At 37.6% G+C, this 14,472-nt stretch overlaps 2 protein-coding genes across 3 annotated transcripts in view; one reads left to right on the top strand and one right to left on the bottom strand.

Annotated features, from left to right (window-relative positions):
* The first annotated feature begins 97 nt into the window (after positions 1–97).
* On the top strand, positions 98–5,712 carry LOC107661233 (follistatin-A-like). 2 transcript variants are annotated; one of them, XM_016450731.1, is made up of 6 exons: positions 98–269; positions 1,534–1,725; positions 1,962–2,180; positions 2,448–2,672; positions 3,013–3,243; positions 4,770–5,712. In XM_016450731.1, the coding sequence occupies exons 1-6, from the start codon at positions 176–178 to the stop codon at positions 4,856–4,858; spliced, it is 1,050 nt and encodes a 349-aa protein (XP_016306217.1). In that variant the 5' UTR covers positions 98–175; the 3' UTR covers positions 4,859–5,712. The 2 variants fall into 2 exon arrangements, with proteins under 2 accessions (XP_016306217.1, XP_016306218.1); XM_016450732.1 differs by lacking the exon at positions 4,770–5,712 and having other exon boundaries at positions 3,013–3,477.
* Positions 5,713–7,124: 1,412 nt separating this feature from the next.
* LOC107661235 (NADH dehydrogenase [ubiquinone] iron-sulfur protein 4, mitochondrial-like) overlaps positions 7,125–14,472 on the bottom strand; it is a 15,289-nt gene continuing 7,941 nt past the window's right edge. The window contains exons 3-5 of the mRNA XM_016450733.1: positions 7,753–7,925; positions 7,592–7,665; positions 7,125–7,312 (exon numbers count right to left, since the gene is read on the bottom strand). Coding sequence (XP_016306219.1) covers positions 7,209–7,312; positions 7,592–7,665; positions 7,753–7,925 — 351 coding nt within the window. The 3' untranslated portion in view covers positions 7,125–7,208. The remainder of the gene's footprint in view (positions 7,313–7,591; positions 7,666–7,752; positions 7,926–14,472) is intronic.

Here is a 14,472-nt window from a genome sequence, read left to right as displayed (position 1 = left end):
CTCTTTCTCCCCACCCCCACAGAGAGGAAGACCGCCCACACCACAGACAGTCGGCCCGAGACCCCTTATACACTTAAAAAGAGGTGGCACTCTGAGAGCAGCGTTCATTCAGCACTGCCTGAGTAAGAAGATTACTTTTACACTGCTCGTCTAGATACTCTTTCTCTCTTTAAACATGCAAAGGATGCTAAAGCCTCAGCCGCTCCACCCAGGAATGATTTTATTACTCTTATGGCTCTGTTATTTGATTGAAGATCAAAAAGTGCAAGGTGAGTGCACCTTTTTCTTTCTTTCTTTTTTTTTGCTGTATTTGTTTCTTCTAAATTATTATAATAATAATTATTGTTATTATTTTGGCATGCTTTAGATATCAGTATGGGCTGCAATTCATTTAGAATTAAAGTATTCCTTTAGAATGAAGGGAACTGCTTAAATACAAGACAACCGTAAAGTTTTGTTCTTGGCTCGCGCCTGCATTGGTGTCCTCGAGACAGGTGCGTCCTTACATGCACCATTATTTAAAGGGGAAAAAACATCCAGAATTTACTATACTAAATTAAGTGATGAAAATTCCAGCAGAGCATTTTACCGTTATCTAAAATAAATGCACAATATTGTCAAAATTAGAGGACACCGAGATGCATCTTGAAAATAATAATAAAAAAAATTAATAGCCTATTAATATGATAGTATTGTTGTCTAGTAACAATGTGAAGAATGATTGTTTTGTATAAATGCATATTTAGCACATTCTCAACTCATCCTTTATGCATTAGACATTCGATTGTATTTTTCTCAGATAGTAGGTGGTGAAATTAAACACTGCCTACCTCGTCTGGTTTTCCAAAAATCAGTGGACATAATGAATAAAAAAAATATGTGTATCATTTTTATGCATTTAATTATTAGAATCGCTTTGCGCATCTGTCATCAAAACGGCACGATCATTTTGAGAACAAAGTTTGATGAAGCTCGCGTGACTGTATGATTTAATTTGATTGTCTGGCGCGTGGTATCCCCGGCGCGAATGCCTAATTTAATACATAAACACGACTAATTCCCCTCAGGGTTGACCCGACAGTTCAAAAAATGTCTGATTCCTATTCTAAGCAGCGGATAAATGCGTTTGTGTTGGTAAAAGCAGCGTTTGGAATGCTCCTCTAAGTGTGTTGAAACGTGATGAGAGCAGACAGTTGGCACAGAGCGCTCGAGGAACTGGAGTCTAGACTGCCATGCACATCGTTTAAATAGGTACGAGGCTGTCAATCTGCCACTTACTTCAAGACAATAAATCTCTGCACGGTCTTAACATATTCGACGACAGGAAAAGCATATTCCCGAGCAGACCCGGAGCCCCTAAGTTGTCTGGCCGAAGGCAAGCAAGTGTAAAATAGTCGCATCACGTTGGGAAAAATCAGACAAAATACAGCGGGGGAGGGGGAGCAGGAGAGCTCCAGCTAATACAGGCTGCACGTGTTGTGTCTGGGTCATTGGCTTCAGACTTTAATACGACTGGCTCTTTTTTTTTTACAGCTGGTAACTGCTGGCTACAGCAAGGCAAGAACGGGAGATGTCAGGTCCTCTACATGCCTGGGATGAGTCGAGAGGAATGCTGCCGGAGTGGGAGGCTCGGTACATCTTGGACTGAGGAAGATGTGCCAAACAGCACATTATTCAGGTGGATGATCTTCAATGGCGGGGCTCCAAACTGCATACCTTGTAAAGGTAGAATCCCATGTTCGTTTGTTCAGGTGGAAACCTCTATTAGCATATGTTGCTATTATACCTCATAAAAACATATTACATGCATATTTCAAAAGTATAAATAATAATAAAAGTTACTGTGCTTCAGTGGTCATGCCCCCATCCTAAATAAAGTCACGAACATAGATTAGTAATATTAATGTAGAAAAAAAATTCAGTGGCTTTACATATCATGTTCCTGTGTGGCTGAATTTTAGAGACATGTGATAATGTGGACTGTGGCCCTGGGAAGAAATGTAAAATGAACAGGAGGAGTAAGCCTCGCTGCGTCTGCGCCCCAGACTGCTCCAACATCACCTGGAAGGGGCCGGTGTGCGGCTCAGATGGGAAAACATACCGAGATGAATGTGCCCTTTTGAAATCCAAATGCAAAGGGCACCCAGATCTGGAAGTGCAGTATCAAGGCAAATGCAAAAGTAGGTAACACACCGCTTCCACACAAAAGTCTTACAATTATGCAGGTCTGATTTTTTTTTAAATACTGTCTAACCTTGAGAGAGATTTTAGCAGGTGTATCCAGTCCTACAGTATTTTCAATAGTAGTTTATACCAAATAATGTCAGTGCTAAAAGACACTAAAGAATAAAGGAAGATTTGGGGAAATCAAAAAAAGATCATTGGTTGTGAAAATGAGAAAACCAGGTAAAACAGTATCATTCAGTCTTCCCTTCTCATCCTCACAGAGACGTGCCATGATGTCATGTGTCCGGGAAGTTCGACTTGCGTGGTGGACCAGACAAACAACGCATACTGTGTGACGTGCAACCGCATATGCCCAGAGGTCATGTCTCCAGATCAGTACCTTTGTGGCAACGATGGGATTGTTTACGCCAACGCGTGCCATTTAAGGAGAGCCACGTGCTTGCTTGGTAGATCCATTGGTGTGGCATATGAAGGGAAATGCATCAGTGAGTGTCAACATTTGCCTGTTTCATTTAAATGAGAAAAGTTGAAAGTGGTGGAATTTGTTTTCAGTTCAGAGTGCAACGATGGCGAAATCCCAAATTAATTCAGTTCCATTAGTCTTTCGTGACAATCCCAATTGTGATTATTACTTGCAAAGGAAAGTCATTTTTGTCTAATTGTTTCCTGATGTTGGCAACATCGTCTCGTGTGTTATAACAAAATGAGCGTGACTTGCCCACAGCCTCTCCACAACAACAACATACACGTTTATGAATTTCTATGTATGAAACACTAGTGTTATCAGTAGAAATTGACGTTTCTTGTCCCCTGTTGGTTTTTTAGAGGCCAAGTCATGCAATGATATCCAGTGCAGTGTGGGGAAGAAGTGTCTATGGGATTCCAAGATGGGTCGCGGGCGCTGTGCAGTTTGCGTGGAGTCGTGCCCAGAAAGTCGCTCGGAGGAGGCCGTGTGTGCCAGCGACAACACCACATATCCCAGTGAGTGCGCCATGAAGCAGGCCGCTTGCTCTTTGGGGGTTCTCCTGGAGGTTAAGCATTCAGGATCTTGCAACTGTAAGTAATACATCTTAAAAGACAATCCAATGCTGCCCCCAGCAACCACCTCCCCAAAACCTCCCACCCCTCCAAATAACGCCTCTTCATTCCCTTCCTGCTGCTAAGAGTTAAGCTACAGAAAGGACTTATGATTGGAAGTTATTTGCATGTTCTCTTTGGCTGGCTTCATTCATTTAGCATTTTCTTCAGAAGAAAAAAATGAAAAGAAAAAAATGTTTATTTAAAAAAGAACCCACAAAATCAATGGAAATCCATGCATACAATGTAAAAAGAAATATATATATATAAATGTTACAAAGAGCTCTTTCAAGGAGTCCTTTGACATATTAATTTTCTTCATTTAACTAACAAGAAAACATGTGCGGACTAACTTTTGCAGTTAAAGACATTTGAATTCTAATTCAGACTGACCTGTTATTGACCAGCAAATTGAGTTCATATTTCCCCTTGGTTATAGTGTAAATGTAGACTTATATAATCATATCAGCTTATCAGTTCCATATTCATGGTTATCATGTAAGTGTTTTATGAATTATGTTTTTTGTTTGATTTTGCCTTTGGCTGTAATCAGTTATTTCAAATGCACTATGACATAAATAGCTCTGAGGGTTTGAAAAGACTTGAATCCTTTTCCTTATGCTCACATAAGGTGATTGTAACTGGTGCTGTTGTTTAAAAGTTACCTAGACTACCTATTTTGACCGATGGTTCACTAGCTTTGAGAATGGATTGATGAAGCTAGAGCTGCCATTAATGAGGGAATACTTACATTCCAATTTGTGCTAGCGAACGAATCAAATGATCAATGTGAACGAATGGCTTACCTTAATGTTCTTGTGCCTTAAGGTATGTACGTCATTTCAAGGGACCAACTTTATGATCACCTCATGGTTTGAATGACTACAGCATTTTAGTTTGTAGGACAAGAATATGTTGTTAGTAGAGCAATGCTTTCTCAGTCTCTGCTGTTAGACATCTAACGTTAGGTGAATTTGTGTGTGCAGTTCTGCTGTGGTCGTGTTGTCCTATTTGTTTGTGAGGGACTGCATATTTGTTTAATTGCTTTGCCTGTCATTTTTTTCAATGTTATTTCCAGAAATATATATATATATATATATATATATGATATACCTCAGAACCATATATACCATTGCTTGACCACGTAGCTACGGTCAGCCGGTGCACAACCTGTGCATCCAAAGTAATGGATTTAAGACACAAAACCAGAAAAAAGCAGCCATTCATGGAATGCAAGAGCACTTTTTTGGTCTTGATTCAGAAATCTGCCAAACAGACCTGAGCCATTAAAGCCTCTGATCAGCCCCGTCCCATCACACCGCTGACTTCCTTCATTATGTACGTCGTTGCATAATTTTGGGAGCCAGAGCGCCTGGTCAAGCTGTCAAGTAGCCTAAAACCCACTAGATTGTCAGAGGCTTTGGGATAAAGACAAATACTCACATACATTCTGCGCTGTTGTGGTCTATATTCATGCAACAGCTACCATGTATTCTCCCATATAGCCATTACTGAAGACCAGGAGGATGATGACGATGAGGAAGACCAGGACTACATGGCTTATATCCAATTATCACCTGTACTGGATGGATAAAGCACCATCAACCAGTGGAACAGTCCTAGGGCAAGGAATCATGTCCACACTGTACATATGTGTATGCTAATTTATTTTTCAGAGAAAAAAGAAAGAAGTATACATGTAGTCCAGTCTGCTTGATGTTTATTTATACAGTGTTCTGTTTTATAATTTATACATTTACAGTGTCTGGCATACTTGTCTATCATGTTATTTTGTTTTCACTTATGTTGTCTTTCTCTTTTCTTTTTTCTTTTTTCTTTTTATTATGACCGAGAAATATATTTGTCCAAAGAGAAGCAGTGTTATTTATTGTGAGGTAAAATGCTATCATGTAAAGTGTGAGTCTTCTGCAAGCTGTAAATTGCATTCCCTGAGCTGTATAAATGCTTATCAATGTCAATTCTGTATCACAGATGTTTATTTCACACATACCTGCATGTTAGCTTGTGAGTTTATTTATTGGAAAAAATGGAAACGCATAGGGAAAAAAAATGTCACTCTTTAATGTACATGTATATTTCTGGTTTTGTTTACAGTTCAGTGTAATTGACCAAAGGGATTTTCTTGAACATTCTTCAATGTTTTTGTGATATGGTGCAGCAGGATAACATTGAAAATGAGCCGTTTCTCAGATAGGAAACCCCTGACAATTCGCTTGTGCAAAATGCCGTCCATCATCAACAGCAACAGTTTGACTTTTCGACGATAGGGCAGAAATTAGCAGTGGGTGATACTTGTTTGAGAAAACTGTGCCATGCAACTTTTTTGTTTTGTTTTTGCCAATATTCTGCTCTATATTGCTCTTGCAGAGCTAAAGAAAAGGTCATAAAGAGGACTCATTATCAAAACATTCACTTTTTCACTTTGTCGTCAAAATGCATTTTTATTTTCAGACATCTCAAGATAAAACAAAATTCAGTTATATAGTTTTGTATTTTTTATGTAAATGTCATATGTATATACAAAGGTTGATGTATTTGTACAGATATTAAGAGTGAAATCAATAAAAAAAATACTTATCAATTGGTCACTGTGGTGTGGATTTTATTAAGAATTGAGTTCTGCCATTAGTTCATGCCATGTACTCATCCATTTATTAGAAAAGCAAAATAATTGGATTCTAATTCTCATTTTTTATGTAATTGAAGTGTCCTGGCTTCATTGCTTAAGCCTTAAGGCCATTATATAAAAAGTCATTCAACTCATTTTAACTGACATCATGAATCTACTGCCGGAAAACCCGCATGAGCTTTTTTCCCCCCACAATTCAACTAGTGGGGCTTTGAATTGAACTAAATTTCAACTAAATCAAGCCAAAATATTCACACAAGGACTTAACTTTCAGTTCAGTTCAATCAGTTCCAACTCCCTACAAAGTTTTTACAGACAAATGGTTCCTCTTATCTTCATCACTCAGTTTCTGGTGACGAAAATCAATCACATGCCTTTCTACTACCTACTGATAAAGCTGAAATTGCACTGCATTTTGGCTGAAAGGCTTTAGTCTGACCTCACATGATCTCAAAATTCACATCATATCACTGAGCCATCACTGACTCCAAATGTTGTTCTTTCCTATTATGCAAAGCTCCTCATAAAGTTGTCTGGTGCACCTTTGCTCTTTTTTTTTAGCTCTGTACCGCCTTCAGAATGATCATTTTCTAAGCAATGATGTTTTTTTTTTACATATAGGCCATTTATAAGGCAACGGTGTCATGCACAGATCAATTAGGTTGCCTTTGTCACATCAGTGACTCATTCTGACTTAAGACTTAAAACATGAACCACATTTTAACGATTCCAGGTAATGTAGATTTGTAATGTGATGTAAAATGAACATGGTAAGTGTAGTACCAGAGACAGTGCTAATGTGCTAGCAGAGATGACAGAGTAAAACGGTCACTGCTTTTTCAATTGAACGTCATTTGAAGCAGGCACGTGTTTTACTCATCTGGGCCCATCCCTGGAGGAGCATGAGAGTAAACATTTCTAGCCGCGTTCAGTCATTGAAGCTTGACATTTACCTCATCCTCCCGTCTCAGAAACATTAACACTAAACTGTCTTCAACAAGGTTTGAAGGGTTGGAAAAACGAACCACCTGACAAGAAGAATTATTTTCTGAGGAAACAGAGATGGCATTTCAAAGCACACGGCAAGCACAAACAGCAGCAGTTACTTCAGTAATAATAAGTGCTAAATACTCACACTACTACAGATATTGTGTCATTAATGATTTAACGTCCAGATTCGGTTAAAGGAAGCACAGTAAAACTCAGGCGTTGTAAAGATATAGTTTATTAGATACAGAGTATATTATTTTTACAGGTCTGTTAAAGATAACACAGCCAGGCAGAAATGGGATGTCTACTTGGCCGACCTTCTAGTCCTTTTGTCCCAGGAAAAGTTTGCTCCATATGACTTCACTCTCGGTTTTGGGACCCTCTTTTCTGTTATATCATAACTCCAACCTGTAAAAATAAACAAGCGTAGAGCACAGTCAGCCAAGTATATCTTACAGGCTGGATTTGGGAGATGTCCACTATTGCTGATGTGCAGTGTAAACACCAGGCCGGATAAGACAGGGTGAGGATAAATGTGAATCTTTATGCCACAAACACAAACACAACTCCTTTTCAAAGCGGAGCGTCATCTCCCTCAAGAGACATTTTTGGATGTGATTCTGATTGGATGATTGTACTGTTTAAAAACTATGGTCACGATAGTGGAAAAATGTTTAAATGGATTACCGTTCTTCTCGGCGAAAGCGATGGCGTCTTCCTTGGTGCTGAATGTCAGCACCATGTTGGACAGGGGGTCTGCCCTGGATTGGGAATAAAAATCACTTCAGACACTGGATTTTATTTGCCAATTCAAAAAGCATGATTTGATTATCATGATGTCCACTCACGTGGAGGCCCAGCCCATCAGTGGGTTTTCCCAGCGCTCCCTGGTGTCAAAATCCATCTTCCACTTTTGGGTATTTTTGACACCGGACTGCATGGCATTGCGGGCAGACACAAAGATACGGACCTTGCGGGACTTAATATGCTCCTCGGGTACGCCAGTCAAAGTTGTGATGTCCTGGCAAAATGAGGGAGACAAAAGAAGAACTGGTAAACTTTGAGTACATAAGACAAATCTTTTCATCAAAACCTAAGCATTAATGTGTGGTTTGCCAAAAACAAGATTCTCATTTGTGCTCTCATAAAAGAAGCTTTGCTGTTCTCACATATTTGCACTATTCCCCAAAGGGCATAAAAGCCCATACTTCCTTTTTTGAATGCAGACGCGCACCTGTCTAGACAAGCTAATTTCTCACACTCTCAAAAAGCATCGAGACAGTCTATTGTGATCCTCACTGCAGGTCAGAAACCTGGGCTTTCAGGTGTGAAGGTGAAAAGAACTCTGCAAACTTGAAGTGAATACTAGTACATTAAACTTAAAAGTGTTCGCTCTGAGCAGGTGAATCATTCAGGGCATCAGTCTGTCTTCATTGTTGGACTGAAGTTTTCCACTGGCAATGATATGATTCCAGAGTTGTACTCAAAAAAAGTAATTTTCCAAACTTTTCCAAATTTTCCATATATATATATATATATAATTTTTACAGAAAAACACTGTAAAAATACTAAATGCCCTTTAATTGGTAAATTAATTAACCATATACGGTAAACATAAAATTGTAAATGGTTTAACGCATTAAATGTAATTATATTGCATTGTATATAATTTTACTGTAACAGAGTGAAATCTGTGTTTTTGCAATGTGACATAAAATTTAATTAAATGTGATCTAAATAGTTTAATTTCTTCTTAATTTAGTTATTATTAATGTACACTAGGATGTTTTGTTTTACATATTTAGTTTAGTTTTGTTGTTTATTGCATTATTGTAGTGTCACATGTGTTATCCTGATGGTGTGTATGACCCTGTGCACCATCTACATAAAAGTACTGGCCATGTTTTATGTGGCTATTTATTGCACTACCTGAATTATTATTGTGGTTATCAGTGCATTTTAAGTTAAAAAATAGATTTTAATAGTTCCAGTAAATTGGTATATTAATATCACATAATTTAGTGAAATATACAGTTATAAGGTGTAAAATATGCCATGTCATAATAACTGAAACATTGTCACCATATTTTTTGACCGCAAAGTCCTGGCAAACAAAGCTGTCTTTTTTTTTTTTAACCTAAATGTTTTCCCAAGATCGATCTTCTCTAAGTCTATTTTTTTCGGATGCCGTGAAAATGTATTTATACCGTGCTTTCGTCCTGTAGATGGCGACGAACTGAAATCACTCAACTGCACATTTTCAAAAGAAATATTTTTCTTTACGTATCAAGTTAGTTCAATGTGTCAGTGTTTCTAAACTGTGGTTCAATGAATCTGCACTGATGGGAAGTTAGCAACAACACACAGCCAAACCTCCCAGTAAGCAGCCACCCAAGGTTGTGAATCCTACAAGCAGATCCCCTTTCAATGCAGGATCTTCACACATTTCAATGGCCATTACAACTTCAAAGAATCAAATTTTCATCATTGTCTGTCATCTGCCACTTGATTCATAAAAAAGAGGTTCTTTAGCATGAACTGTGCACAAAAGGCTGCCAAACACTCGGTCTTCACGTGACAATCGGGCAGGCTGGGAAGAACATACAGTAGCATACGCTCTATTTTAAGGGGACAACTTTAGTGAAGGGGGAAAAACAGATGTTAGACTTCGTAATGAACAAGACTTTAAACTTTGTCAAAGATGACTTAAATTGCTAGCTCTGAGCCACACCAGTAACTTAGGGACAACAAAGATTTAGCAAAATGTCAGAACTTTCAATGATGTGTATCTAGCCTTAGTATCACATTCAGCTGGCTTGAACATTTAAATGGCAAATATCACAACATGAAAATTAATCTTTTTGTTGAAAATGTTCAGTGCAATGGACAGCAGTGTCTTTGAACGAGACCCCTTTCTCTCTGAGCAGAATGACAATTAGTCTAAGCAGACATGCGAGACAATTTCAATGTGTGAGATTAACAAACCACAATATACATTTCTGGTTGAGAACTGATGAAGAAAAATATTATTATATTATATTATATTATAATTATATTATTAGTTGCTCCTTATCTACCCTACCTTCAGACCGAATAAGATCTTAAAATATTTTTTGGTAAATACTGAAAAAAATCTTGCCATTGTCCTGCAAAATAAGAGGAAAATATGTAAAAAGAGGGGAAAAAAAGTAGTCTAGACTTAGTCTTGCCTGCATACATAAGGAGAACAAAAACTACGAGGGTGATCTAAGCAACAGACGAATGCACAATGGCCCATAGACAAAGCGAGCGACTGTGCCTTAAATACGGTGCTTCAAGAAAGAAAATAAAATAAATTTGGCCAGAGAGAAGGACCACAAAGGGAAACACTGCACTTTTCTCCTTGCATGTACAGGAAGCAAAATGAGAACTATGAAGTTTGACACTGTGAGCAAATGCAGACAATCTGATTAATATTCATGAACCCAGCAGCTCATTAATCCTTAGTGTGTTTTATATTGTTATTAGTAGTAGAATTAGTAGTAGTATTATCTTAATAATAATTACTATTATATTATTATTATTATTATATATTACCATTGTCTATTTATTTACAGAAACCCTGAATGACCAACAATATCTTAAGCATCACACCAGTCCTAAGTTCAGTTAAAATGACAAATATGCTTTCATACGTGATTACAACCATCTTTTCAGCAGTCTCGGTCCGCTTGTTTGGTGCAGACCAGGGTTCGGATGGCAGCGTTCACACATGCTCAACCTGTATGTGCAGACAGAATGCCAGGCTTAAGAGCGAGGGAGAAAAGACTGGCAAAGTCTCCGTCACGTGAAAGCGTGTCTATATTTCTGACACCTCTGGCTCCTCGGTGAATAAAGAGCATGGGAGCCCTTTCAGAGTGGCAGACTGTGGGGCCGACTGCTTGAATGAGCCCTGCATGCAGCTTGGTAGAGCCAAGTGTGGCCGACAAGAACGATACCAAAGTGTAAACAAGAAAGAATTTGCCGTGCGAGCAGAACTACAAAATTGTTTTTTTTTTTTGCCACTTTGTGAGCTCTGAAGTGATTTGTAATTAAATGCAATGAATCTTAAAGTGCACTTGTGCAAACATTAAATTAATAAAATGGCCATTTTTCATTTCGAACGATCCTTTCAGAAGAGGTTTCTTGATGGTTTTGCTCGAACACTCTGATATTCAGATGTGGAATACAGATCTGTCGCCACACACATTCAATAGCAAATTCATGCACTGTCTGATGGCATCTGTCTGCTGTTTCTGACTAGAAAAAGAAAGACACCAATGACTCGTAATGTAATGCACATGTGTGGCCTACATGTTTTAATCTCAGACAGACAATAATACATAAAAATGTGGATGGAAAAGTTATTGGAAGGTTACAGGTGGAACCTCTCAAGGACTTCTGAAGGCTGTAGTGTCCATAGATGTATATCAATCCAGTTTTCATTTCAGCATATGGAATAATAATACTACTCCATCACTGTTCCAGTACAACCCCTTCAGAATCACTTTAGCTGAATTCACATGATATGTAAGAGGTTTTCAGTAATGAGTATGAATAAATTTCACTAAGGTTTATCACTGTTTTTTATTTCACTAGTGTTTGTAAGAGGTTTTTCGATAATTATGGCCTATACGGCCCCTCATACAAACGAACCACACTACACAGAGCAATCGCACCAGGGTTTCAATCGAACCAAACATGACAAGTGTGAGTGCAGCCTATATTGCCAAGGTGTGCATAGAGGGTCGAATTGCATCGGTTTAACCCCCCCCCGCAGAAATTGATTTTATTATAGATATTTTCAAATCTTTCAATGTACTCTCATTAAAAAAAGAACTTTAATAATGTTTATTAGTTCTAACAAATAAGTTTTAGCTCAAAACTAACCAAAGTTAAAAATAAGAGACTTGGTCTTGTTTCAAAACAATAGAAAACATATATATTGGTATCGGCATCAGCTGAAATGATTTGAAAAATATCGGCATATCAGATATCGACAAAAATCTAATATCGTGCATCCCTAATAAGCAGCATGTACTCTCACTGTATAACTATGTACTCCGAACACACGTGTTTATCTCATTTTTCTACTAGTTAAAAAGAAACAATTTGTTACAATGATTTAGATACTTGTCAACATACAAAACAAAGCAATAAAATGCTTGTTTTATTAATTAGCCTACCTAATGATTGTCATTTTTAATTACCCGTTATTGCACTGGGCAGCCTTGTCATTTGGTTATTATAACACTTTAAATGAACTGATAACCGGTGAGTGTTATGACACTGGGCGGGTGATCAGCTCCCAATCGCAATTGTAGCAACTGGTTGACCAATGAGGTGAAAAGACAGTTCTAATAAAAGATGAATAGCAGGTAATAATAAGCCACAGAAAATGTAAAAATGTCAAGCATATTTCAATAATTAATCTTGTCAAATGAACAACAGAGCTTGGCTTTGATAAATATTCTGCTTATATTCCCACATTGGTCACAAAATACAGACTTCAGTATACTTATAACTCTTTTGATTAGAACTGTTTTCCAATGTTGATGCTTTTTCATTGTTCTAGAACAGCAGTAGACAATAAGAAATGTAACCACTAGAAACATTATTATAAAACTTAGAATTGCACAAAACAACAGGAACCAGCCATTAAACACAGACTTATGAACACCGGTTTGTTTTTCCTCTTTACCTTTTCTATTTTCTATTATTTTCTATTTACTATTAAAAATTCTATTTAAAAAACTATTGTAGTCAACTGTTCAAATTCTAGGCAAAGTACAACACTTCCCAAGTTAACAGCACAACAAATAAAACTGAGGATTCACAAAGATGTTTGTTAAAATAAGTGACAACTACAGGAAACCCTTTCAGACAAATCTATTTATGTCATGAACCATGGAAAGTCATGAATTTCCAACTTTCTGAATGTTACACCAATTACAGCTAATGAAAAATAATAAATGAGTCACAGCTCAAATATAATTATTACTAGAGACCAATCAGCTACATTAGTATTCATATTATTAGACTATGAGCAGTAGGGGAAAAAATCCATTGAGCCCATTTGGAAGAGCATAGTGTGACTCAAATGAAGTGAGGAACACAGTGTGCACTATACAGCCGGTTCAAGTCTCCTTCCTCTGCCACGCAAAGGTGCTGTAGGGCACTTTGAAGGTTACTTTCTGAAGTGTTAAGCAAATGAAATACCATTTAGCGACTAATACACAAAGCCTATTGTCAGATCCTCTTCAAAGAGCCATGTCCCTTGACCTACTTGTTGGCCTTGTTTTTTTTTTTTTCGGACAAGCACCTGGTATGAAGGGACTAGACAAAACAGACACTTGAGATGAACACTGAAGGGAAAAAGGGGGAAGGGGGAGGAGGACAGAATCATGGCTGGATCATGAATTCAGTCTACCTTAGAGCTCACTGGCACAATGATACATGTTTGACAACTACTTCAACATGTTCATTCAATTCACAGCTCTGGCTAGACAGAATGCCTCTTGTTTGCAATAATGCAATTAGGTATAATTTCACTGCTGTTTGCATTTATTTTCATATGCAGGATGGTTTGCAAAAACATTTCAATATACATGCAAATATATGGACTTTCAATAAATGACTCTATGTAATTTCTACATTACTACCAGCAGCAAACAAAATGGCAAAATAATGACATAAGCAAACATGTTTTCTGAACACTATCCCGTCTGACACCAAACAGACTCCATCCTAAACTCACACTATTGGTTGAACCACTGTTGCAGCGTTGGGCTGATCAAGATGCTCAAACAAATGATGTAATGTTTCATTGCACCACAGAGCCATACTGATTATGCTTTTTAGAGAAATACAAATGGCTTACTTATAAATGTCTCTTCACATTAAATGATAACAGGAGACATTATTTTTTTGCAATAAAAACAAATAAAGTGCACAAAAAAGTGCCTTATAAAGGGGTTTCACAAGCAGCTAAGGTCCTCTTGCAGTTCATTCAGAAAGCTCTGGTTATATGAGCTTGTGCAGGGCTCAGGCATTCCGTGTGAAGTAGGGCTGGGCGATATGTCAAAAATATTTTATCGATAATCACCTTTAAAAATATCGCGATATCCAATAATATCGTCTACCTAAGCCCCACCTCCACCACACCCCGCCCGCCGAGACAACATTGCCGACATGCACCATAAACACGCACCATGTTCAGTTTGGTCTTAATTATTGCCACAAAGTTTGGAATGCATGATAATATCATATAATAATAAAATATGCCTATTTTCCGATGTTTCTCTTTCTTTTTGGCATTATCGACCGTGTAGACACATTTCATGATAGTAAGTTTAATTTCCTTAATTATAACAATTGCAGCGTTGTTTGTAAACTTGTAGTCAAGCTATAACGTATTTTGATATTTATCATGTATGACTAAAATCATGCAGGGATTAAAAACTAATTCTGAGCAAAAACGTTAAAGGGGTCATATGATGTTGCTAAAAAGAACATTATTTTGTGTATTTGGTGTAATGAAATGTGTTTAT

Source organism: Sinocyclocheilus anshuiensis, unplaced genomic scaffold (genome assembly GCF_001515605.1).
Source record: "Sinocyclocheilus anshuiensis isolate Anshui unplaced genomic scaffold, SAMN03320099.WGS_v1.1 scaffold1365, whole genome shotgun sequence".
Classification (NCBI taxonomy): domain Eukaryota; kingdom Metazoa; phylum Chordata; class Actinopteri; order Cypriniformes; family Cyprinidae; genus Sinocyclocheilus; species Sinocyclocheilus anshuiensis.
Note: the sequence above shows the minus strand (reverse complement) of the source record. Positions and strands in the feature narration are given on the sequence as shown.